At 47.7% G+C, this 26361-nt stretch overlaps 1 protein-coding gene across 3 annotated transcripts in view; it reads left to right on the top strand.

The window, feature by feature from the left end:
• The window catches only part of LOC140395333 (WW domain-binding protein 2-like), a 174541-nt gene that overhangs the window by 35009 nt on the left and 113171 nt on the right, over nt 1–26361 (top strand). For all 3 annotated transcript variants that reach the window (XM_072482969.1, XM_072482970.1, XM_072482968.1), the window contains exons 2-3: nt 9863–9971; nt 10663–10801. In XM_072482969.1, coding sequence (XP_072339070.1) covers nt 9863–9971; nt 10663–10801 — 248 coding nt within the window. The remainder of the gene's footprint in view (nt 1–9862; nt 9972–10662; nt 10802–26361) is intronic.

Raw genomic sequence — 26361 nt, 5'->3', positions numbered from 1 at the left:
TGTGAACCTGAGGTACTGTTTGCTCTCCACTAGAGATGTAATTAGAAGGTTGGGGTTGTTTCACTGAAGACCAACACCCCATCCTAAAAATAGCTTTCCCAAGATTTTTAAGCAGGGTGAAAAATTCTAAATTGTAAGCCCTGATTTTTAAACAGAATTGTCAGTTTTTCTCTGCCCCTTCCTTCTCCCATTTCTCTCTTTTTTCTGACCTGCATCAGAAGTTGAAGCGCAAACGTCCCTCAACAGTTGGCATTGAGCAGAGTTTTGCACACCAGCAGGTGCTAGGCTCCATACCCAGTGTGTGCTGGTCTCAGCCAGAGTGCTATCTTATTCCTCACTGCTGCTGGGCTAGAATGGATATGCCCTACCCACAAGAGAACTTTCAATGAAACGGACAACACTGCAGCGCAAGGCCCCGGCCAGTGGGGGGGGGGGGGGGGGGGGGGGGGGGGGTGGGTGTCCCATACAGGGGTGACTGTTGTGGTCAAACACCATTCAGAGCCTCGGTAGCTCAAAATGTGCTGATAGGCTCAGCAGTACGGTAGCATTGTGGATAGCACAAGTGCTTCACAGCTCCAGGGTCCCAGGTTCGATTCTGGCTTGGTTCACTGTCTGTGCGGAGTCTGCACATCCTCCCCGTGTGTGCGTGGGTTTCCTCCGGGTGCTCCGGTTTCCTCCCACAGTCCAAAGATGTGCAGGTTGGGTGGATTGGCCATGATAAATTGCCCTTTGTGTCCAAAATTGCCCTTAGTGTTGGGTGGGGTACTGGGTTATGGGGATAGGGTGGAGGTGTTGACCTTGGGTAGGGTGCTCTTTCTAAGAGCCGGCGCAGACTCAATGGGCCGAGTGGCCTCCTTCTGCACTGTAAATTCTATGATGATGAGCAGGCAATAAAGAATGGCATTGGGCTCTTGATTGGTGGACTCTCCTTTAGAGCGGGTAAACAGTTTGCCAGATTGAGGTGGTGGTGTTTTAAAAGCAGTTCAGACATGGCTCTCTTGAATTGGTGTGCAATTTTTGAACTTTCATTGAGTAAAGGTGCAAAACAGTAGCCAGGTTTCTGGCATTCAGTCTGGCGGGCAGCCTGAGGCAAAGGTGAGGTCACCGACCTAATATCAGTGTGCAAGCCTGCAAAGTTTTCATAGAACATAGAACGATACAGCGCAGTACAGGCCCTTCGGCCCACGATGTTGCACCGAAACAAAAGCCATCTAACCTACACTATGCCATTATCATCCATATGTTTATCCAATAAATTTTTAAATGCCCTCAATGTTGGCGAGTTCACTACTGTTGCAGGTAGGGCATTCCACGGCCTCACCACTCTTTGCGTAAAGAACCTACCTCTGACCTCTGTCCTATATCTATTACCCCTCAGTTTAAAGCTATGTCCCCTCGTGCCAGCCACTTCCATCCGCGGGAGAAGGTTCTCACTGTCCACCCTATCTAACCTCCTGATCATTTTGTAAATCTCCTCTGCACCTGCTCCAAAGCCTCCACGTCCTTCCTATAATGCGGTGACCAGAACGGTACGCAATACTCCAAATGCGGCCGTACCAGAGTTCTGTACAGCTGCAACATGACCTCTTGACTCCGGAATTCAATCCCTCTACCAATAAAGGCCAACACTCCATAGGCCTTCTTCACAACCCTATCAACCTGGGTGGCAACTTTCAGGGATCTATGTACATGGACACCTAGATCCCTCTGCTCATCCACACTTCCAAGAACTTTACCATTAGCCAAATATTCCGCATTCCTGTTATTCCTTCCAAAGTGAATCACCTCACACTTCTCTACATTAAACTCCATTTGCCACCTCTCAGCCCAGCTCTGCAGCTTATCTATGTCCCTCTGTAACCTGCAACAGCCTTCCACACTATCGACAACACCACCGACTTTAGTATCGTCTGCAAATTTACTCACCCACCCTTCTGCGCCTTCCTCTAGGTCATTGATAAAAATGACAAACAGCAACGGCCCCAGAACAGATCCTTGTGGTACTCCACTTGTAACTGCACTCCATTCTGAACGTTTCCCATCAACTACCACCCTCTGTCTTCTTTCAGCTAGCCAATTTCTGATCCACATCTCTAAATCACCCTCAATCCCCAGCCTCCGTATTTTCTGCAGTAGCCTACCGTGGGGAACCTTATCAAATGCTTTTGCTGAAATCCATATACACCACATCAACTGCTCTACCCTCGTCTACCTGTTCAGTCACCTTCTCAAAGAACTCGATAAGGTTTGTAAGGCATGACCTACCCTTCACAAAGCCATGCTGACTATCCCTGATCATATTATTCCTATCTAGATGATTATAAATCTTGTCTCTTATAATCCCCTCCAAGACTTTACCCACTACAGACGTGAGGCTCACCGGTCTATAGTTGCTGGGGTTGTCTCTGCTCCCCTTTTTGAACAAAGGGACCACATTTGCTATCCTCCAGTCCTCTGGCACTATTCCTGTAGCCAATGATGACATAAAAATCAAAGCCAAAGGTCATTGGCCGGGGCATTGAGTATAAGAATTGGCAAGTCATGTTGCAGCTGTATAGAACCTTAGTTAGGCCACACTTGGAGTATAGTGTTCAATTCTGGTCGCCACACTACCAGAAGGATGTGGAGGCTTTAGAGAGGGTGCAGAAGAGATTTACCAGAATGTTGCCTGGTATGGAGGGCATTAGCTATGAGGAGCGGTTGAATAAACTCGGTTTGTTCTCACTGGAACGAAGGAGGTTGAGGGGAAACCTGATAGAGGTATACAAAATTATGAGGGGCATAGACAGAGTGGATATTCAGAAGCTTTTCCCCAGGGTAGAGGGGTCAATTACTAGGGGGCATAGGTTTAAGGTGAGAGGGGCAAGGTTTAGAGTAGATGTACGAGGCAAGTTTTTTACGCAGAGGGTAGTGGGTGCCTGGAACTCGCTACCGGAGGAGGTAGTGGAAGCAGGGACGATAGTGACATTTAAGGGGCATCTTGACAAATATATGAATAGGATGGGAATAGAAGGATACGGACCCAGGAAGTGTAGAAGATTGTAGTTTAGTTGGGCAGCATGGTCGGCACGGGCTTGGAGGGCCGAAGGGCCTGTTCCTGTGCTGTACATTTCTTTGTTCTTTGTCCAGCAATCTCTTCCCTGGCCTCCCAGAGAATCCTAGGGTAAATCCCATCAGGCCCCGGGGACTTATCTATTTTCAGCCTGTCCAGAATTGCCAACACCTCTTCCCTACGTACCTCAATGCCATCTATTCTATTAGCCTGGGTCTCCGCATTCTCCTCCACAACATTATCTTTTTCCTGAGTGACTACTGACGAAAAATATTCATTTAGTATCTCGCCTATCTCTTCAGACTCCACACACATCTTCCCATCCCTGTCCTTGACTGGTCCTACTCTTTCCCTCGTCATTCGCTTATTCCTGACATACCTATACAAAGCTTTTGGGTTTTCCTTGATCCTACCTGCCAAATACTTCTCATGTCCACTCCTTGCTCGTCTTAGCTCTCTCTTTAGATCCTTCCTCGCTACCTTGTAACTATCCATTGCCCCAACTGAAACTTCACACCTCATCTTCACATAGGCCTCCTTCTTCCTCTTAACAAGAGATTCCACTTCTTTGGTAAACCACGGTTCCTTCGCTCGACGCCTTCCTCCCTGCCTGACCGGTACATACTTATCAAGAACATGCAGAAGCTGATCCTTGAACAAGCTCCACATATCCAGTGTGCCCAACACTTGCAGCCTACTTCTCCACCTTATCCCCCCCAAGTCACGTCTAATGGCATCATAATTGCCCTTCCCCCAGCTATAACTCTTGCCTTGCGGTGTATACTTATCCCTTTCCATCATTAACGTAAATGTCACCGAATTGTGGTCACTGTCCCCAAAATGCTCTCCTACCTCCAAATCCAACACCTGGCCTGGTTCATTACCCAAAACCAAATCCAACGTGGCCTCGCCTCTTGTTGGCCTGTCAACATATTGTGTCAGGAAACCCTCCTGCACACACTGTACAAAAAACGACCCATCTAATGTACTCTAACTATATCTTTTCCAGTCAATATTTGCAAAGTTAAAGTCTCCCATAATAACTACCCTGTTACTTTTTGCTCTTATCCAGGATCATCCTCGCCATCCTTTCCTCTACATCCCTAGAACTATTTGGAGGCCTATAGAAGACTCCCAACTTTCATGTTTCTAACCTCAGCCCATACTACCTCGGAAGATGAGTCCCCATCTAGCATCCTCTCCGCCACCGTAATACTGCTCTTGACTAGCAGCGCCACACCTCCCCCTCCTTTTGCCTCCTTCTCTGAGCTTACTAAAACACCTAAACCCCGGAACCTGCAACATCCATTCCTATCCCTGCTCTATCCATGTCTCCGAAATGGCCACAACATCGAAGTCCCAGGTACCAACCCATGCTGCCAGTTCAGGCTCCGATGTAGACCATCCTGTCTGTAGAGGTCCCACCTTTCCCAGAAAGAGCCCCAGTTATCCAGAAATCTGAATCCCTCCCGCCTGCACCATCCCTGTAGCCACGTGTTTAATTGCTCTCTCTCCCTATTCCTCATCTCACTATCACGTGGCACGGGCAACAACCCAGAGATAACAACTCTGTTTGTTCTAGTTCTGAGCTTCCATTCTAGCTCCCTGAAAGCCTGCCTGACATCCTTGTCCCCTTTCCTACCTATGTTGTTAGTGCCAATGTGGACCACGACTTGGGGCTGCTCCCCCCCCCCCCCCCCCCCCCTAAGGACCCGGAAAACACGATCCGAGACATCATGTACCCTTGCACCTGGGAGGCAACATACCAAACGTGATTCTCTCACGCTCCCACAAAATCTCCTATCTGTGCCCCTGACTATCGAGTCCCCAATTACTAATGCTCTGCTCCTCTCCCCCCTTCCCTTCTGAGCATCAGGGACAGACTCCGTGCCAGAGGCCCGTACCCCATGGCTTACCCCTGGTAAATCCCCCCCCCCCCCCCCACAAGTATCCAAAGCAGTATACTTGTTTCTCAGGGGAACGACCGCAGGGGATCCCTGCACTGACTGCTTCATCCCAGTCCCTCTTACAGTTACCCATCTATCTCCAATCTTTGGTGTAACTAATGCCCTGAAGCTGCTATCTATGACCCCCTCTGCCTCCTGAATGATCCGAAGTTCTTCCAACTCCAGCTCCAGTTCCCTAACTCGGTCTTGGAGGAGCTGGTGATGGCAGCACTTCCTGCAGGTAAAATCAGCAGGGACACTAACGGCATCCCTCACCTCAAACATCCTGCAGGAGGAATATTGCACTCCCTTCCCTGCCATCCCTCTAACTTTCTACCAAGATCTGGCTAACCACTAAATTAAATTAAAAATAAATAAATAATAATAATAATAAAATATGGTACTTACCTCACACCAATGGGTTTTATTATTAGGTTAGAGGAGGAGGGCGGGTGGGAGACACTACACGTGTAGTGTCTCGGGTTTCCTCTCCACCAGAATTTATTGGTGAGGGTCTTCCCAGAAGTCCGCGGGTCGAACATCCTGTTCCCGCCTTAAACAATAATTTTTTTTTAAAAAACAGCAAAGAGGGACAGAAAACGGGACCAGGTAAGTGTTTACCGCTGAAATTGACTAGCCTGCTCCTGTGAAGGTCTCCCAGAAATCACTAACTCACCGCTCCCGCTGAAATCGACTGGCCTGCTCCTGCAAAGACAAGTGTTTTTAAAGGAGAAACTTACCTCCCAGCAATCACTGGCATAGTGTAGGTTGGCTTTTGTTTCGGTGCAACATCGTGGGCCGAAGCGCCTGTACTGCGCTGTATCGTTCTATGTTCTATGCTTCATCAATGACCTTCCTTCCATCAAAAAGGTCAGAAGTGGGTCACATTTAGGGAGGCAAGGAGGTGGTGACGGCCAACAGCTGTTGAGGGGACCAGCTTGTGACCTCCAGGGCAGAGGCGGGCGGGGAGGCAACCGACCAAAATGAACAGAGGCCACCAGCCAGTCAGGAGCACATGCGGTCATCGAGTTTCAAGATCCAGTCACCCAAATGAGAGGTGAGCAGAGCAGCAGTCAGGAGTGTAAAGAAGGCCAGGCACATGCCAGCGTAATTTCTCAGGGAATCTGGGAGCAGCGGCCAGTGGGAGCGGGGTTACCTGACCAGAGACCAGCAGGGCTGAGAGTGCGAGGGCTGCGCAGCGTCCGGGTGGTGAGGGAGAAAGAGGAGAGACAAGGCTAGAAGCAACAACAGCTAGCCAGAAGCACTGTTGAGCAGAGATTTTGAGCTGAGGGTGGGCAGGGTCGGATTGATTGGGAGTGGGGCTCGATGTCTGCCCCTAATGACAGTCATGTCACCAGGGGATGGGGCTTGACTAGGGCACTATGGGGGAATTTAGCCTAGCCAATCCATTTAACCTGCACATCTTTGAACAGAGGGAGGAAACCGGCGCATCTGGAAAAAAGCCATAAAGATATGGGGGAAACATGCAAACTCCACTCTGATTGTCATCCAAGGTTGGAAAGAACCTGGGTCGGTGGTGCCATGAGGAAGCAGTGCTAATGACTTGCTGCATTTGGACATGAACTGCTTCATTATCTAAGGAGTCGGGAATGGTGCTGAATATTGTGCAGTCATCCGCAAACATCCCCACTTCTGACCTTTTTGATGGAAGGAAGGTCATTGATGAAGCATAGAACATAGAACGATACAGCGCAGTACAGGCCCTTCGGCCCACGATGTTGCACCGAAACAAAAGCCATCTAACCTACACTATGCCATTATCATCCATATGCTTATCCAATAAACTTTTAAATGCAGCTGAAGATGATTGGACCAAGGATACAATCTTGAGGAACTCCTGCACTGATGTCGTGGGATTGAGGTGACGAACCTTCAACAACCACTTTGCCTTCTGCATTCTTCATTGAACCATGGTTGATCCACTGGCTTTGTGGTAATGGTAGAATGAGTAATATGCTGGACCACGAGGTTAGATTGTGGTTGAATACAATTCTGCTGCTGTTGATGGTCTACAGTGCCTCATTTTTGGCCTGCTAAATCTGTTTACAATCTATCCATTTAACACTGTGGTAGTGCCACACAACATAATGGAAGGTATCCTCAATGTGAAGACAGGACTTCATCTCCATAAGTATTGTGCAGTCGTCACTCCTACCAATACTGTCATGGACAGATGCATCTGCAGCAAGTAAGTTGGTGAGGTCAGGTTTTTTTTTTTCCCCACTTCCTACTTGTTGGCTTCCACACCACACTGCTGCAGACCCAGTCTAACAGCTATGACGTTTAGAACTCATCAGTTCCATTAGTCGTGGTACTACCAAGCCACTCTTGGTGATGCACATTAAAGCCCCCATCCAGAGTACATTCTATGCCCTGGTCACCCTCTGTTTTCTCTCTAAGTGGTGTTCAGCATGGAGGAGTACTGTTCATCAGTTGATTGGGGGGGGGGCAAGGGATGTTATATGCTAATCGGCAGGAGTTTCATTGCCCATTTTTGACCTAGTGCCATGAGACTCTCGTGGAGTCCGGATTGAATGTTAAGGACTCCCAGGACAACTTCTTCCTCATGGTATACTACTGTGCCGCCGCCACCTCTGCTTGCCGATGGGAAAAGGCAAACCCAGAAATGGTAATGGGGGGGGGGGGGGGGGGGGTCTGGGACCTTGTCCATGATTCCGCAAGAATGACAGCCTGCTGCTTGACTAGTCCGTTGGACAGCTCTCCCCATTTTGGTGCAAGTCCCCAGATGTTAGTAAGGGGAATTTGCAGGGTCGACGGGGCTGGGTTTGCCATTGTGGTCCACTTGGTTTTATTCTTTTGAGACTTTTTAGTTGTAAGAGTTTAAAAAATATATATATATATATATAATCGTTTCTACAGGGGTGCCACTGGCTAGACCATTATTTATTGCCCATCCCTAGTTGCCCTTCAGAAGGTGGTGGTGAACCGTCTTGAACTGCTGCAGTTCTTGAGGTGTAGGTACACCCATAGTGCTTTTAGGGAGGGGGTTCCAGGATTTTGACCAAGCGACAGTGAAGGAACGGCAACATATTTCCCAAGTTGGAGTAATGAGTGACTTGGAGAGGAACCTCCAGGTGGTGGGGTTCCAAGTATCTGCTGCTCTTGTCCTAAATGGTCGTGGATTTAGAAGGTGCTGCCGAATACCTTGACAAGTTACTGCAGTGCATTTTGCAGTTGGTACACATGACAGCCACTGTTCAATGGTGGTGAAGGATTGAATGTGTGGAAGGGATAGCAATCAAGCGGCTACTTTGTCCTGGATGGTGTTGAGCTTCTTGAGTGTTGGAGTTGCACTCACCCAGGCAAGTGGAGAGTATTCAATTATACTCCTGATTGAGCCTTGTAGATGGTTGACAGGCTTTGGGGGTGAATTACTGATCCATGATAACCCCCAGGATATTGATTGTGTGGGATTCGGCGATGGTAAGTGTCATGGGGCAATGGTTCGATCCTCTTTTGTAGGTGATGGTTATTATGACTGGGGCTGTTTTGCACAGGGCTAAATCGCTGGCTTTGAAAGCATACCAAGGCAGGCCAGCAGCATGGTTCAATTCCCATACCAGCCTCCCCGAACAGGCGCCAGGATGTGGCGACTAGGGGCTTTTCACAGTAACTTCATTTGAAGCCTACTTGTGACAATAAGCTATTTTCATTTTCATTAGCTGGCACTTGTGTGGCGCAAATGAAATTGCCACTTGTCAGCCCTAGCCTGTGTATTTTCCAAGTCTTGTTGCATTTGGACTTGGCCTGCTTCACTTTCTGAGGAGTCTCGAGTTGTTCTGAACATTGTGTTGACTAACTGCAAACATCCCCACTTCTGACCTTATGAAAGGGAGGCCATTGATAAAGCAGCTGAAGATGTTTGGGCTGAGGACATACCCTGAGAACACTTTGCAGGGTCGGCAGGTCTGGGTTTGCCGTTGCCATTTCTGGTGCCTAGGTTGAAACTGTCCAGTTTCTTTCCTTTTTAGACTTTGTAGTGGTTTTGATACAACTGAGTGGTTTGCTAGGCCATTTCTCAGAGCATTTGAGAGTCAACCACATTGTTGTGGTCTGGAGTCACATGAACCTGGGTCCACACTTCAGTCCCCGCAGTCTGGATTACTAGTCCAGCGACAATGCCTTTCGTCGCCACCTCCCCAGCTATTTCAGAGGGTCAACCATATTGTTGTGGGTCTGGCTTCACACATACCAGACCTGGTAAGGACAGCAGATTTCCTATCCTGAAGAGCATTAGTGAACCAGATGGATTTTTACTGTAACCATGGTTTCATCTATTGAATTCACATTCCACCACCTCCCATGAACCCAGACCATTACCCTGTGTCTCAGGATTATTAATCTAGCGACAATATCACCACCTTCCCACCACTAATTGCTCACTACAATTCACAACTGCATATGGCAGGACTGCAGAACTTGGATCTGATGCTTTGGTTGTGGAATTGCTTCACTCGGTGTCTATTTCATACTGTTTCTGCTGTTTTGTTATGCAAGTATGCTGTAGCTTCACCAGGTTGACAATTCATTTTTTAGGTATGTTTGACGCTGCTCCTGGCATGGCTTCTTGCACTGTTCATTGAACGAACTCCGGTTTGCTTCCAGTGGTAGATTGGGGGATATGCCAGGCCATCATTTCATATTCCTTTTCTTTAACCACCTAATATACTTCATTATTGACATGTTCTCTCTGCCCCAAATCTCCCATTTAATATCTATGCCCTCTCCATCATTCCTGGCTGCTATCCAATGACTGGGCAGTCTAACATGTAGGTGCGCCTGTCTGAATGTGATGTTACACCCTTGTTTCCTGTGTTTGCAGCTTGCTGATGTTTTATGACCATGTAGAGCTGTCATTCAGTAATGTGGACAACATGTTGGAGGCTTTCAAAGGCTCAACAAGGGGAATGGTTTACCTGATGCCATACCAAGTAAGTAATATTGTTCCGTATTTCTCAGATGTTGAACTCTCATTGATTCGTCTAGTTAATAAACACACTGGCTTTTATTTTCATATAACATCAGATGTCACCATCTACCAGGTGTACAACTTAGAATAGAAAAATACCTTTTATTTCATATACCAGGGTTCAGATCCAGCCTAGATTAATGGCATGACAGTCTCCTCTTACATTGGAACTGGCTCCTTAACTACATGATATACTATACTCGAGGTACACACCTGTAGCCACCAGAAGTATACAGCAATGTTATGCAATACCAGACCTGTATCCCAAGAATACTGTTCCCTCTAAACTCCACAGCAATCCTCAATTCCACACGCAAGTTAGCCCCTTAAGTTACCTCGTCTGGACGGCCAAACAAAAAGAAAACAATGGTGCTGTGTTCTTAAATGCCACCCATGCACAATCAAAAAGGGTGTGCTGCCCAACAGAACTGTACCCCATTTATATACAGCGACAGGCCTGGATTGACCAATATTCTACACAATGTTAGACTGTGCCCACCAGTATGTTCCCTGTTGTAGAGTGACCTCAGTTATGACAAAACATATGGTGTAACAATAGCCTTGCCCCCAGCCTGTACAGATATACCTGGATGCATTTGTTTGTGCTTGTTGTATTCACTGCCACCTTGCTGTCCTGTTTCTGTACTTTGCAGGTAGTATTTGTGGCAAAAGATAGCAAGGAGGCACTGAAATCCTTCACAATGCCATTTTACCTGATGAAGGGTTGTGAGATCAAGCAGCCAGTGCTTGGGGCAAATTACATCAAAGGAACCATCAATGCTGAACCAATAGGTATGTGGATGTAAGAGAATGTACCAGTTGTTCTCCTGTGTATATTATGAGAAACTACAATTCTTTGACTCTTTTTTTTATTTGTATCATGTGGAGGCAGGAGTAGAGATCCTGGGTTAATGTGCTGCGCTATCACTAGATCCAGTAATGGGTTAGCACAGGACCATCTCACTAGATTCTATACTCTTAGCACACTGATTTTAAATGTACTGACTCTCACTGGATCCTGCACTGGCTTAGCAAGCTGACCTTTCACTGGATTTCCTCTTGGGTTAACATAAAATAAGTTTACCACCTCTAATGGTAGACCAACTGGCTGACCACATAACGGCAATGGAGAGGTCAGCAGAGTTGGTGAAGAGGGAGAGCTGGATATCATTAATATACATGTGAAACTTGACTGCCTGTCTTTAGATGATGTTACCAAGGGCCACTATGTAGATGAGGAGGAGGATAGATCCAGGGGAACCTTGGAGGTAATTGAGTGGAATGAGAAGCTATAGCAGGAGATTCTCTGCTATCACTGACTGACTGGATAATAAGAATAGAACGAGTTTTGGGAAGTTCCACTTACCTAGACAAGGGAGAAGAAATGTTGAAGAAACTGATGTGATCCACTGTGGTGAAGACTGCAGAGAGGTTGAGGAAGGACAAGGAGGGGTAGTAAAACATGGTCACAGTTGAACAATATTACTGGTGATCCTGGTCAGGGCTGTATTGGTGCTGTGGCAGGGGAATGAACACGACTGGAAAGATTTAAACTTGAAGTTGCAGAAGTGATGGGCAGGGATTTAGAAGGTGACAGCATATTCAACAACAGTTGAAGGTGGACATGTGCTGTGTGGTGGTGGTTTTGAAAAGCATTTGGGGCATTCAAAAAGGATACTAGTTCTGATGTCACTTGGCATTGGGACTTGGAAAGGAAGTTGTATGGTCAGCAGTTTAATGGGATAGGGATCCAGCAGATACACTTTCTGCTCCCTGGACAGGATGAGCTCCTAAGCTCCGAGACGAGGTAAGGGGAGATAAAATCATAGAATAATGCAGCACAAAAAGAGGCCTATTCCTTCATTGAGTCTCTTTCGTCGAACAATCCATTTAGTCCCATTCACCCGCTCTTTCCTCACATCCCTAAACATGTTTTTCCTTCAAGTATTTATCCAATTCCCTGTTGTAAACTGCAATTTAATCTGTAATCATGCAGGGCTTTCCAAATCCTAATCATTCAAAGAGCAAGGAAAATTACAGCACAGGAACAGGCCCTTCGGCCCTCCAAGCTTGCAGCGACTATGCTGATCGTCTGAACTAAAATGCCCTACCCTTTCGGGGACCAAATCCCTCTGTTCCCATCCTATTCACGTATTTGTCAAGATGCCGCTTAAAAGTCACTATCGTATCTGCTTCCACTACCTCCCCTGGCAGTGAGTCCAGGCTCCCATCACTGTGTTAAAAATAAAAATTAAAAAAAACAGAACAAAAACAAAACATGCCTCGTACATCTCCTTTTTAAACCTTGCCCCTCGCACCTCAAACTTATACCCCCTTAGTAATTGACTCTTCCACACTGGGGGGAAAAAGCTCCTGACTATCCACTAACCGCTAACATCCATGCCCCTACAACAGTAGGGGGTGGGGGGGAGGGGTTGGATCTGTGGAGATTTGGGAGACCGAGGGCAAAAAGAATTTTCATTCTACTCCCATGTGCACAAGGTGTACTCCCGAATAGATTTTTTTGTGTTTGACAAGATGTTGTTGGCCGGGGTGGTTAATATTGAGTATTCGACACTAGTGATGTCGGACCATGCCCCGCACTGGGTGGACCTAAGAGTGGGCAAAGGGGAGACCCAGCGCCCACAATGGAGGCTGGATATGTAGCTGTTGGCAGAGGAAGAGGTGTGTGAGCGGGTGAGGAAGGCCATCCGGGGATATGTGGAGACCAATGACACGGGGGAGGTTTTGGCAGGTACGGTTTGGGAGGCATTGGAAAGCAGTGGTCATGGGGGAGTTTATTTCGATTCAGCCACATAGGGAGAAAGCGGAATGGGTGGAAATAGAGAGGCTAGTGGAGGAAATCCTGCGGGTGGACAGGAGATGTGCGGAGCCCCGGAGGCGGGGCTGCTAAAGAAACTGCAGCGGCTGCAGATGGAGTTTGGGCTGTTATCTACGGGTAAGGCAGTGGGGCAGAAGGGTGCGAGGGGCGGTGTACGAGTATGGGGAGAAGGCGAGCAGGATGCTAGTGCACCAGTTGAGGAAGCAGAAGGCGGTGAGGTAGATTGGGAAAGTGAAGGACACTGGTGCAAATATGGTCTTGGACCCGGTGGGGTGAGCGGGGTGTTTAAAGGACTGAAGAATAAAGGGATTAAGGGTTATGGTGTTCGGGCCGGAAAGTGGAGCTGAGTCCACAAAAGATCAGCCATGATCTCATTGAATGGTGGAGCAGGCTCGAGGGGCCAGATGGCCTACTCCTGCTCCTAGTTCTTATGTTCATCAACCAGTCCTTCCAACCTCCAAATCCCCAGGAGCCAGGGTCCTGCATTCCGTCCAGGTGATCCCGTATGCGATCCATAAATTTAGTGATGTTAGCGGTTAGGTCTTGAACTTCCATGGTACACTTGCCCTGCACTATGGCGCATACCCCACCCTCACGGGCCAGAAGATAGTCAACAGCATACTGGTTCTGCATTGCAAACAACCGCAGCTGAGACAATTCCTTGGTTATTGCCACGAGGGCTCCCAAGGTTTCGTTTCCCAGGATAGTAAGGCCACAAATAAAATAATTACTATCGCTGACCGCCAAGGAACCCCCCACACCTCCCAGTATCAAGACGCTCCGAATTCCCCACCTGGCTGAGTGGCCCCCGTTGGGTGCGAGAGCCTGAGGTTTTTTCCAGTTCTTGCAGAATTCAGCTGAGACTGCCCGGCGTGCTAACTGAAGTAGTATGCTTGCTCCGTGTACAGGCTAGCATCACAATCAGTATATCGGTTGCGTAGGGATCCCCCAGTAGCCCAGTTTATCCAGCTTTGGAATGCCCATTCGGGCCGCCTAGCAATGCAGAAAGCCCTAGTCCCAACAGTGATATGAGAGACATTCGCCCAGCCACAAAGGAGCTGGAGGCCGGCGTTCAATGGAACGCAGGTGGTGTTGGAACAAGACGCGTTGGCCAGACGCCTGAGTGATATGACACCTCCTGTCCGTACAGGTGGGGAACAGACATGTTATATTCGTTTCCACCTCTACCAGCAAACAGCCGTATCCGTCACTGCCGAAACAATTCTCGTATGACCGGGAGTCTCTATTGGGAGTGAAGTGGCTAGGTATGTATGCCCTCCACCATTGCAGCCTATCATACTGTGAGTGGGAATTATCCCGAGGAAGGGGAAGGCAAAAAGCCGGTGGTACGGAGCCCAGATCATAAGGAAGAGTGACTTGCTCGGGCGGTGGCTTGGAACGCTGACAATGAACCACCGCTTGGGGAGTGCCCCAAAGCGGTGAAACAGAAAATAACCTGAACACCGCTGCGGGGTTCGGGTAGCAGACAACCCGTCCCTGGCCATACAAGCGGTGGTAAATCTGGTAGAAGAGATTCATACTACCCGGATTTTCCTCAGTCTGGGTCCTAAATGAATTAAGTATATCTCCTAATAACCTACGTTCTAGTTGTACTCCCCTTCTCACACGCTCCGTCCTCTCTCTAGTCCCCCTCTCTCTCTCACATCCTCTTCCTGCCTTCTCCGTACGGTCTGACTTTACCTTTATGGCACCAATCTTAACACATTCAAAATCAAATTTACAAGGCAATGTCCATGTAATGTTCCCTTCCCATCGCCGGGACCGGTGCAAATGCTTCATGAGTCCTGCATTGTCTGTTAATCTGATGACCTTCCATGAGTCGACACCATGTCCTCGTAGTACGTCACCTCTGCATAAACAAAATGTCCTCATAGTTTGGTTGGGGTTACAGATGTAGATTATATTTCCCTTTTCCATGTCCGTCACCGATGTCACTCGAAGCGAGGCGAGGCCGAAGATTACACAGGCGGTGCGTAGCCGCCCCATCATGCTTCACACCTGTAAAACAGCACTGGGGAAGGGAGGCAGGTTAGTAACCAACCTTTTTACAGTGGTAGAGGTGGACCCAATTTACAGTGGCGGAGGTGGACCCAAGCAGTCCACCCCTCCACTTTGACTGCAGTGGGGTGTGGGGGAGGGGGGGGGGGGCTTGAAAGGGCCCCTCCAATCGTGGCTCCGACCCTTTCCGTGTCCAATTTTTCTGACCATGACATAACTACCGGGCTGCACTGAAAGTGAGCTAGGTAATGGGGGCGGTGGCAGGTGAGCCGCGCGGACCTGGCCATGGAGCTCTTTGAGGACCTTAGTGAGGGCTAGAACATGGGTGGTAATTTCTTCAGTCATATGGTGAAACTGAACCAGTCTGGGAACATGCAGGCTCCAGGGAGTTCTAAGGGGCCTGCCATAAAGGATCTCGGCAGGAGAGAGCCAGTCTGGTCCCGCAGGTGTAACCCGCAGCTGGAAGAGGGCAACGGGGAGCAACTTAAGCCATGTCAGTCCCGAGTCTGCTTTTAATTTAGCCAATTTAGTTTTGAGGGTCTGATTGTGTCTCTCAACCAACCCGGCCGCCTGCGGTCTGTACGCACAGTGTAACTGCTGGCATATGCCCAACTTGGAGCAGAACGCTCTATTAATCTGTCCAATAAAATGAGGCCCGTTATCAGAACTCAACTGGTCTGGTATGCCGTACTGGGGAATGATTTCCCGCATCCGAACTTTAACTACAGTAGCAGCTTTATTATCGGTAGCCTGATACGCCTTGACCCATCTGCTGAACACATCCACAATGACCAAAACATATTTATAACATTGACATCTTTCCAACTTAATGTAATCCATTTGGAGCGTCTCAAAGGGACCACTGGGCAATGGGGTTTGCCTCATACCACAAGGTGTTATTTTGCTGACAAATCAAACACTGATTACTGATACTCTGGGCCAACCCTTGCATTTTTGGGTGCCACCAAGTGTCCAGCAACCAATCACTAGTCCCCCGAGCCCCACAATGAGTTGCCAAGTGTACACATTCGATGACCCTGAAAGCCAGTCCATCAGACGTACAAGCCTGATCTGCTGGCGTGGTCCATAAAGAGGAAACAGAATCATATGTACAACCTAACCGTTTCCACATTTGTTTATCACTCTCCGGAGCGTCCTCCTGTAACCTTATGACGTCTTGGATGGTTGGCATTGGCTTGTCAGAAGCAGACCTATTTATAGCAGATCGTTCAGTCTGACTTAACATTTTAGGCACCATCACTTGCTGAAATTGCGCGGCTGTCCGCACTGCACAATCTGCTTGTTCATTACCAACATCAACTGGGGTCGGAAATCTGCGCGGGCATAAGGAGGGCCTGCAGTAGGTCATTAACTAATCCCCGGTGGGATATTTCCGTGCCGGCCGAGATAAGGAATCCTCTATTCTTCCAGAGCTGTGGGTTGGCTGAAGTCGAGTGCTAATCGCTTCAGGGACCTCAAAATATTTTATGGAAGTGTCGTCTGGCATGACTTGAAGTGCGTACTCTGTTGGATCTGAATGATCCACTGCCCTCCTTACCATAGGCCCCAGATCCTTGGCATGGTACTGGTCGTGGACCTGACGTGTAATATGAGGGCCCACAGAAGCTGACTGTGGCCATAAATGTGGTGGTATTGTTACAAAATCGGCTGTACCTTCTTTTCCCGTGACTGTGGCTGTAATCTTGACTGGCCATTCGGTCCCAATTAACGGCCAGTATTTGTCCTCCAACTCCGTTTTGTCTGGTTCTGTCATGGACCAGGATAACGTGGTGCAGTGAATGTTCAATGTCTAATGTTCACCACTGGGGAGTGATAGAAATATAGCACTGTTGTCTCATCCTCCATGATTGAACCGTTACCCCTTTGTCTCCGCACTCTAGCTGTAGCCGGAAGATACACAGTAAATCTCGGGCCAACAAGTTACAGTCCAATCCAGTAGTCACCACAAACTGATGATCCACAGACTTATTCTCATAAGTGACTGTCACAGGTTCAGAAATAGGATACTCACACACCTGTCCTTAGAACCCCGACAAATGCTGGGTGTGGTCGGATAGTGGTAGTCGAAGATCTGATTGCACTGAAGACATGGCTGCTCCAGTGTCGATTTATAAATTGGCAGTGTTGATCTCCTATCAGCAGAGAGATAATAGGTTCCCTGTCTGATTGGAGAGTCCTTATGACTAAATTAGCTAGTCAATCTTGTGTTTGGAAAGGGTTTGCCTGGGAGAAGTCAGTGTACCTCGTCTGTCCTCCCCTTGGTGGGTACTCCCTCCTTTGGGTCGGGTAGTCTTCTTCTGCTGCCCGTCTTTTAAAGAGGCATTCCTGTTGCCAGTGATCTGCACGGCCGCAATTAAAACCTGTATTCATAGAATCATAGAATCATAGAATTTACAGTGCAGAAGGAGGCCATTCGGCCCATCGAGTCTGCACCGGCACTTGGAAAGAGCACCCTACCCAAGGTCTACACCTCCACCCTATCCCCATAACCCAGTAACCCCACCCAACACTAAGGGCAATTTTGGACACTATGGGCAATTTAGCATGGCCAATCCACCTAACCCGCACATCTTTGGACTGGGAGGAAACCGGAGCACCCGGAGGAAACCCACGCACACACTGGGAGGATGTGCAGACTCCGCACAGATAGTGACCCAAGCCGGAATCGAACCTGGGACCCTGGAGCTGTGAAGCATTTGTGCTATCCACAATGCTACCGTGCTGCCCGTGCTGTATTGTTTCTAAGGGCCATTAACAGGTCGGGTGTATCTTCATTGACCTTTCTTGGAGCACCTTTCATAAGAACATAAGAACTAGAAGCAGGAGTAGGCCATCTGGCCCCTCGAGTCTGCTCCACCATTCACTGAGATCATGGCTGATCTTTTGTGGACTCAGCTCCACTTTCCGGCCCGAACACCATAACCCTTAATCCCTTTATTCTTCAAAAAACTATCTTTCTTAATCTTAAAAACATTTAATGAAAGAGCCTCTACTGCTTCACTGGGCAAGGAATTCCATAGATTCACAACCCTTTAGGTGAAGAGGTTCCTCCTAAGCTCAGTCCTAAATCTACTTCCCCTCATTTTGAGGCTAAGCCTAGTTCTGCTTTCACCTGCCTGTGGAAACAACCTGCCCGCATCTATCTTATCTATTCCCTTCAGAATTTTATATATTTCTAGAAGATTTCCCCCCCCCCCTTCCCCCCCCCCCTCATCCTTCTAAATTCCAACGAGTACAGTCCCAGTCTACTCAACCTCTCCTCGTAATCCAACCCCTTCAGCTCTGGGATTAACCTAGTGAATCTCCTCTGCACACCAGTACGTCCTTTCTCAAGTAAGGAGACCAAAACTGAACACACTACTCCAGGTCTGGCCTCACTAACACCTTATACAATTGCCGCATAACCTCCCTAGCCTTAAACTCCATCCCTCTAGCAATGAAGGACAAAATTCCATTCGCCTTCTTAATCACCTGTAAACTAACTTTTTGCGACTCATGCACTGGCACACCCAGGTCTCTCTGCACGGCGGCATGTTTTAATATTTTATCATTTAAATAATAATCCCTTTTGCTGTTATTCCTACCAAAATGGATAACCTCACATTTGTCAACATTGCATTCCATCTGCCAGACCCTAGCCCATTCACTTAGCCTATCTAAATTCCTCTGCAGACTTCCTGTATCCTCTGCACTTTTTGCTTTACCACTCATCTTCGTGTCATCTGCAAACTTGGACACATTGCCCTTGGTCCCCAGCTCCAAATCATCTGTAAATTGTGAACAATTGTGGGCCCAACACTGATCCCTGAGGGACACCACTAGCTATTGATTGCAAACCAGAGAAACACCCATTAATCCCCATTGTTTGCTTTCTATTAATTAACCAATCCTCTATCCATGCTACTACTTTACCCTTAATGCCATGCATCTTTATCTTATGCAGCAACCTTTTGTGTGGCACCTTGTCAAAGGCTTTCTGGAAATCCAAATAAACCACATCCATTGGCTCCCCGTTATCTACCGCACTGTTAATGTCCTCTCAAAATTCCACTAAATTAGTTGGGCACGACCTGCCCTTTATGAACCCATGCTGCGTCTGCCCAATGGGACAATTTCCATCCAGATGCCTTGCTATTTCTTCCTTGATGATAGATTCCAGCATCTTCCCTACTACCGAAGTTAAGCTCACTGGCCTATAATTACCCGCTTTCTGCCTACCTCCTTTTTTAAACAGTGGTGTCACGTTTGCTAATTTCCAATTCGCCAGGACCACCCCAGAGCCAGTGAATTTTGGTAAATTATCACTAGTGCATTTGCAATTTCCCTAGCCATCCCTTTTTTAGCACTCTGGGATGCATTCCATCAGGGCCAGGAGACTTGTCTACCTTTAGCCCCATTAGCTTGCCCTCACTACCTCCTTGGTGATAACAATCCTCTCAAGGTCCTCACCTGTCATAGCCTCATTTCCATCAGTCACTGGCATGTTATTTGTGTCTCCCACTGTGACAACTGACCCAGAAAACCTGTTCAGGTCTTCAGCCATTTCCTCATCTCCCATTATTAAATCTCCCTTCTCATCCTCTAAAGGACCAATAATTATCTTAGCCACTCTTTTTTTTGTTTTATATATTTGTAGAAACTTTTGCTATCTGTTTTTATATTCTGAGCAAGTTTACTCTCATAATCAATCTTGCTGTTCTTTGTAGCTTTTTCAAAGAACAAAGAAATGTACAGCACAGGAACAGGCCCTTCGGCCCTCCAAGCCCGTGCCGACCATGCTGCCCGTCTAAACTACATTCTTCTACACTTCCTGGGTCCGTATCCCTCTATTCCCATCCTATTCATGTATTTGACAAGATGCCCCTTAAATGTCACTAACGTCCCTGCTTCCACCACCTCCTCCGGTAGCGAGTTACAGGCACCCACTACCCTCTGCGTAAAAAAACTTGCCTCGTACATCTACTCTAAACCTTGCCCCTCTCACCTTAAACCTATGCGCCCTAGTAATTGACCCCTCTACCCTGGGGAAAAGCCTCTGATTATCCACTCTGTCTATGCCCCTCATAATTTTGTAGACCTCTATCAGGTCTCCCCTCAACCTCCTTCGTTCCAGTGAGAACAAACCGAGTTTATTCAACTGCTCCTCATAGCTAATGCCCTCCATACCAGGCAACATTCTGGTAAATCTCTTCTGCACCCTCTCTAAAGCCTCCACATCCTTCTGGTAGTGTGGCGACCAGAATTGAACAAGTGTGGCCTAACTAAGGTTCTATACAGCTGCAACATGACTTGCCAATTCTTATAATCAATACCTCGGCCAATGAAGGCAAGCATGCCGTATGCCTTCTTGACTACCTTCTCCACCTGTGTTGCCCCTTTCAGTGACCTGTGGACCTGTACTCCTAGATCTCTTTGACTTTCAATACTCTTGAGGGTTCTACCATTCACTGTATATTCCCTACCTGCATTAGACCTTCCAAAATGCATTACCTCACATTTGTCCGGATTAAACTCCATCTGCCATCTCTCCGCCCTAGTCTCCAAACAATCTAAATCCTGCTGTATCCTCTGACAGTCCTCATCGCTATCCGCAATTCCACCAACCTTTTGTGTCATCTGCAAACTTACTAATCAGACCAGTTACATTTTCCTCCAAATCATTTATATATACTACAAACAGCAAAGGTCCCAGCACTGATCCCTGTGGAACACCACTGGTCACAGCCCTCCAATTTGAAAAGCATCCTTCCATTGCTACTCTCTGCCTTCTATGACCTAGCCAGTTCTGTATCCACCTTGCCAGCTCACCCCTGATCCCGTGTGACTTCCACCTTTTGTACTAGTCTACCGTGAGGGACCTTGTCAAAGTCCTTACTGAAGTCCATATAGACAACATCCACTGCCCTACCTGCATCAATCATCTTAGTGACCTCCTCGAAAAACTCTATCAAGTTAGTAAGACACGACCTCCCTTTCACAAAACCATGCTGCCTCTCACTAATACGTCCATTTGCTTCCAAATGGGAGTAGATCCTGTCCCGAAGAATTCTTTCCAGTAATTTCCCTACCACTGAAGTAAGGCTCACCGGCCTGTAGTTCGCTGGATTATCCTTGCTACCCTTCTTAAACAGAGGAACAACATTGGCTATTCTCCTGTCCTCCGGGGCATCACCTGAAGACGGTGAGGATCCAAAGATTTCTGTCACGGCCTCAGCAATTTCCTCTCCAGCCTCCTTCAGTATTCTGGGGTAGATCCCATCAGGCCCTGGGGACTTATCTACCGTAATATTTTTTAAGACCCCGAACACCTCGTCTTTTTGGATCTCAATGTGACCCAGGCTATCTACACACCCTTCTCCAGACTTGACATCTACCAATTTCTACTCTTTGGTGAATACTGATGCAAAGTATTCATTTAGTACCTCGCCCATTTCCTCTGGCTCCACACATAGATTCCCTTGCCTATCCTTAAGTGGGCCAACCCTTTCCCTGGCTACCCACTTGCTTTTTATGTACGTGTAAAAAGCCTTGGGATTTTCCTTAACCCTATTTGCCAATGACTTTTCGTGACCTTCCATTCCACACAGGCTACGTCTGTTCCCAGCCTTTTAGCCCTGACAAATGCCTCCTTTTTCATTTTGATGAGGCCTACAATATCTCTCGTTATCCAAGGTTCCCGAAAATTGCCGTATTTATCCTTCTTCCTCACAGGAACATGCCGGTCCTGAATTCCTTTCAACTGACACTTGAAAACCTCCCACATGTCAGATGTTGATTTGCCCTCAAACATCCGCCCCCAATCTATGTTCTTCAGTTCCCGCCTAATATTGTTGTAATTAGCCTTCCCCCAATTTAGCACATTCATCCTAGGACCACTCTTATCCTTGTCCACCAGCACTTTAAAACTTACTGAATTGTGGTCACTGTTCCCGAAATGCTCCCCTACTGAAACATCTACCACCTGGCCGGGCTCATTCCCCAATACCAGGTCCAGTACCGCCCCTTCCCTAGTTGGACTGTCCACATATTGTTTTAAGAAGCGCTCCTGGATGCTCCTTACAAACTCCGCCCTGTCTAAGCCCCTGGCACTAAGTGAGTCCCAGTCAATATTGGGGAAATTGAATCAAGTCTCCCATCGCCACAACCCTGTTGTTTTTACTCTTTTCCAAAATCTGTCTACCTATCTGCTCCTCTATCTCCCGCTGGCTGTTTGGAGGCCTGTAGTAAACCCCCAACATTGTGACTGCACCCTTCTTATTCCTGATCTCTACCCATATAGCCTCACTGCCCTCTGAGGTGTCCTCCCGCAGTACAGCTGTGATATTCTCCCTAACCAGTAGCGCAACTGCGCCTCCCCTTTTACATCCCCCTCTATCCCGCCTGAAACATCTAAATCCTGGAATGTTTAGCTGCCAATCCTGCCCTTCCCTCAACCAGGTCTCTGTAATGGCAACAACATCATAGTTCCAAGTACAAATCCAAGCTCTAAGTTCATCTGCCTTACCCGTAATACTTCTTGCATTAAAACATATGCACTTCAGGCCACCAGACCCGCTGTGTTCAGCAACTTCTCCCTGTCTGCTCTGCCTCAGAGCCACATTGTCCCTATTCCCTAGTTCTCCCTCAATGCTCTCACCTTCTGACCTATTGCTCCCGTGCCCACCCCCCTGCCATACTAGTTTAAACCCTCCCGTGTGACACTTGCAAACCTCGCGGCCAGGATATTTATGCCTCTCCGGTTTAGATGCAACCTGTCCTTATATAGGTCACACCTGCCCCTATTTCTAGCCTCACTGGCACGTGGCACAGGGAGTAATCCCGAGATTACAACCCTAGAGGTCCTGTCTTTTAACTTTCTGCCTAGTTCCCTGAACTCCTGCTGCAGGACCTCATGCCCCTTCCTGCCTATGTCGTTAGTAACAATATGTATAACGACCTCTGCCTGTTTGCCCTCCCCCTTCAGGATGCCCTCTCCCCGTTCGGAGACATCCTGGACCCTGGCACCAGGGAGGCAACATACCATCCTGGAGTCTCTTTCACATCCACAGAAGCGCCTATCTGTGCCCCTGACTATAGAGTCCCCTACTACTATTGCTCTTCTGCGCTTTACCCTCCCTTCTGAAGATCAGAGCCAGCTGTGATGCCACTGCTCTGGCTGCTGCTGTTTTCCCCTGATATGCTATCCCCCCCGACAGTATCCAAAAGGGTATACCTGTTCGAGAGGGGGACAACCACGGGATTCCTGCACTGACTGCCTGCCCTTTCTGGTGATCACCCATTTCTCTGCCTGCACCTTGGGTGTGACCACATTTATATAACTGCGATCTATGACGCTTTGCGCCACCTGCATGCTCCTAAGTGCATCCAATTGCTGCTCCAGCCGAACCATGCGGTCTGTGAGGAGCTCCAGTTGGGTGCACTTTCTGCAGATGAAGCCTCCCGGACCTGCCACATCACACAGTCAGAGCACTGCCCCCCTCTAACTGACATTGCGTCAATTAATTAAAATTAAAAGTTAAACATTTAAAAAAAAATATATATATATATTTTTTTAAAGTTACTGTTAACTATCTGTTTCCTAGCACTAGATTTCTAATAGAAATGCGAAAGCTAAATATAGTACTCTCCGATCTCTGGCATAGATACCCCTCTAAATTATAATTAAATGTTTAATTAGTTACCAATGCTTAATTTTAAAAATTTAGTGTAGATTCCCAACCAGCCACTCGGGACACAGCTTTTCTGTGATGTCACTTCAGTTACCCCCCCCCCCCCCCCCCCAACACACAATTTGAAAAAGGTATAAAAGTAAAAATGAGTAAAAATCACTTACTTACCTTCTGAGTGTCTTAGATGTTCTCCGGTTCTCTCCCTGACAGAGACTGCTCCTCCACCTCCGAACAGTTCCAGAAACTAGGCCGCGATCTTTTAAAATCTCCGCTCTGACTCGCAGCTCCCGCGCTTCTTAAATCTCCCGCGCTTTTTAAATTTCCCGCGCTTTTTAAATCTCCCGGCTCTCTCTCCTCCCGCGCTGTTTTCAATGTCTCGGCTTTCTCTCCTCTCCTGCTGTTTTCAATGTCCCGGCTCGCTCTCTTCTCCCGCTGTTTTCGGTGTCCTGGCTCTCTCTCCTCCCGTGCTGTTTTCAATGTCCCGGGTCTCTCTCCTCCCGCGCTATTTTCAATGTCCCGGCTTTCTCTTCACTCGCGCTGTTTTCAGTGTCCCGGCTCTCTCCTCTCGCGCTGTTTTCACTGTCCCGGCTCACTCTCCTCTCGCGCTGTTTTCACTGTCCCGGCTCACTCTCCTCCTGCTGTTTTCGATGTCCCGGCTGTCTCTCCACTCGCGCTGTTTTCAATGTCCCGGCTCTCTCCTCTCGTGCTGTTTTTACTGTCCCGGCTCACTCCTCCCGCGCTGTTTTCAATGTCCCGGCTCTCTCTCCTCTCCCGCTGTTTTCAATGTCCCGGCTGTCTCTCCTCCCGCGCTGTTTTCAATGTCCCGGCTCTCTCTCTCTCTCTCCTCTCCTGCTGTTTTCAATGTCAAGTAGCTTTCTGTTGCCCCCTAAAGATTTCCCAGTCCTCTAGTCTCCCATGAATCTTTGCCACTTTGTATACTTTCTACTTCAATTTGATACTCTCCCTTATTTCCTTAGATATCCATGGTCGATTTTCCCTCTTTCTACCATCCTTCCTTTTTGTTGGTATAAACATTTGCTGAGCACTGAAAAATCGCTTGGAAGGTTCTCCACTGTTCCTCAACTGTTTCACCATAATGGCTTTGCTCCCAGTCTACCTTAGCTAGTTCTTCTCTCATCCCATTGTAATCTCCTTTTTTTTAAGCACAAAACACTAGTGTTTGATTTTACCTTCTCGCCCTCCATCTGTATTTAAAATTCCAACTTTGAGGATTGTTCTGTGCACAGATTAAACAATTCTCGACATAATGCATGACATCTGCTTTTAAAAATCGGGCCACCAGCACAAAGGCCTTAAATGGGCAATGGTATTGTCTATCCCCTGATGTCCATGTCCGTCATGAAAGTGGCAAATTATCTGTCCTGCATGGGGACCACATAAATTCCATTTTTCACTGTCCTGTACCGTCAGTGAGTCCTTGCATTTGTCGTAGGGGGCTGGGAGGTTACTGTCTAAAACTTGTTTGAGATTGTCATCTGCCTTTTTGGGCCTGGGATAGATCCTCGATATTGGTCTGAGAAACCTGGACTTGCGTGTATTGGTTCACTTTCGGGGGGTTGCCAAAAGTGACCGTGGCGTTACTGTGTGGGGAGGAACGATGATGGCTTCTAACTTTGATTATACCATACATGCGGTCTTTTGCTGTCTTAAGAATATGTTTCAACAATGGGGCTGAGGGTAAGGGTTTACCATCAGCTGATATGAATCCTCGAGATTCCCACAGGGCAGGAATTCAGTCAAGCTATTGCACACATATAAACTGTCTCAATGTATGCCTGTGGGGGTTAGAAAGCAATCTGGGTGCTGCACTACATATGCTATAGCTGCTAACTTTGCTGCTTGTGATCCTAGGTGGCCGGGCAATTTTGAAGATATTTCTTCTAATGCGTGTCCCTGTGCGTCTTCTACATGAATGCCACAACCAGTTATTCTCTTTCCATTTTCAATGGTGGAGGATCCATCTGCATAAATCTTTAAGGTGTTGTCTGCGGTTTGTGGATTCTGTGTATTACTACCTGCTTGTGTGTGCAGTGACTTCGGAATAAAGGTCCTGTGTGATGTTGGGCTGCAATGATCTGGCACTCGTGGGGTCCCTGCATACTGAAGGTTGTCTGCTAGAAATGTGTGGGTCCTTGTACGTTTAACTGTCATGTCCCTTCCTTGTAACAGCAGTGTCCAGCGAGCTGCTCTGATCTGGCTGACTGAACCATCCTTTAACCTACCAATAGCTGCGTTGGGGCGTGCGAGGTTAAAATCATTACTGGGTTAAGGCCTGTGATGTATGCAAAATACTGTACTGCCCAAAAGACTGCAAGAAAGTGCCATTCACAGGCTGTCAATCCTTGCTCTACGGGATCCAAAATTCGTGAGACATAGGCTACGGGTCCTAAGCAGTCATGTCTTTCTTGTAGAAGTACTGCTGATAGGGTTCGGTCGGTGGTTGCTACTTCTATGGCATAGGGCGAGTGTGGGTCTGGAACTTGCAAAGCGGGGGCTGTGCCCAGGGCGTGTTTTAATTCATCAATGGTGTCTGTGTGCTGAGGAAGCCATTCCCATGGGAGTGTTCTTTTTTAGGAGCTCTGAGAGTGGGGCTGCTTTTGTGGCAAAACCATCTATATGGTTCCTACAATATCCAACTAATCGTAAGAATGACCGGAGTGCAGTGACATTGTGGGGCAAGGGCAATTTAAGTATTGACTCCATTTGCTTCTGTTCGATCTCTCTCTTCCCGTGGGTGATAATGGTGCCTAAATAAAGGACCTTTTCTTTTAAGACCTGGG

This window comes from Scyliorhinus torazame, chromosome 18, assembly GCF_047496885.1.
Source record: "Scyliorhinus torazame isolate Kashiwa2021f chromosome 18, sScyTor2.1, whole genome shotgun sequence".
Lineage (NCBI taxonomy): Eukaryota > Metazoa > Chordata > Chondrichthyes > Carcharhiniformes > Scyliorhinidae > Scyliorhinus > Scyliorhinus torazame.
The sequence above is the reverse complement of the archived record's forward strand: the minus strand, read 5'-3'. Positions and strand labels throughout refer to the sequence as shown.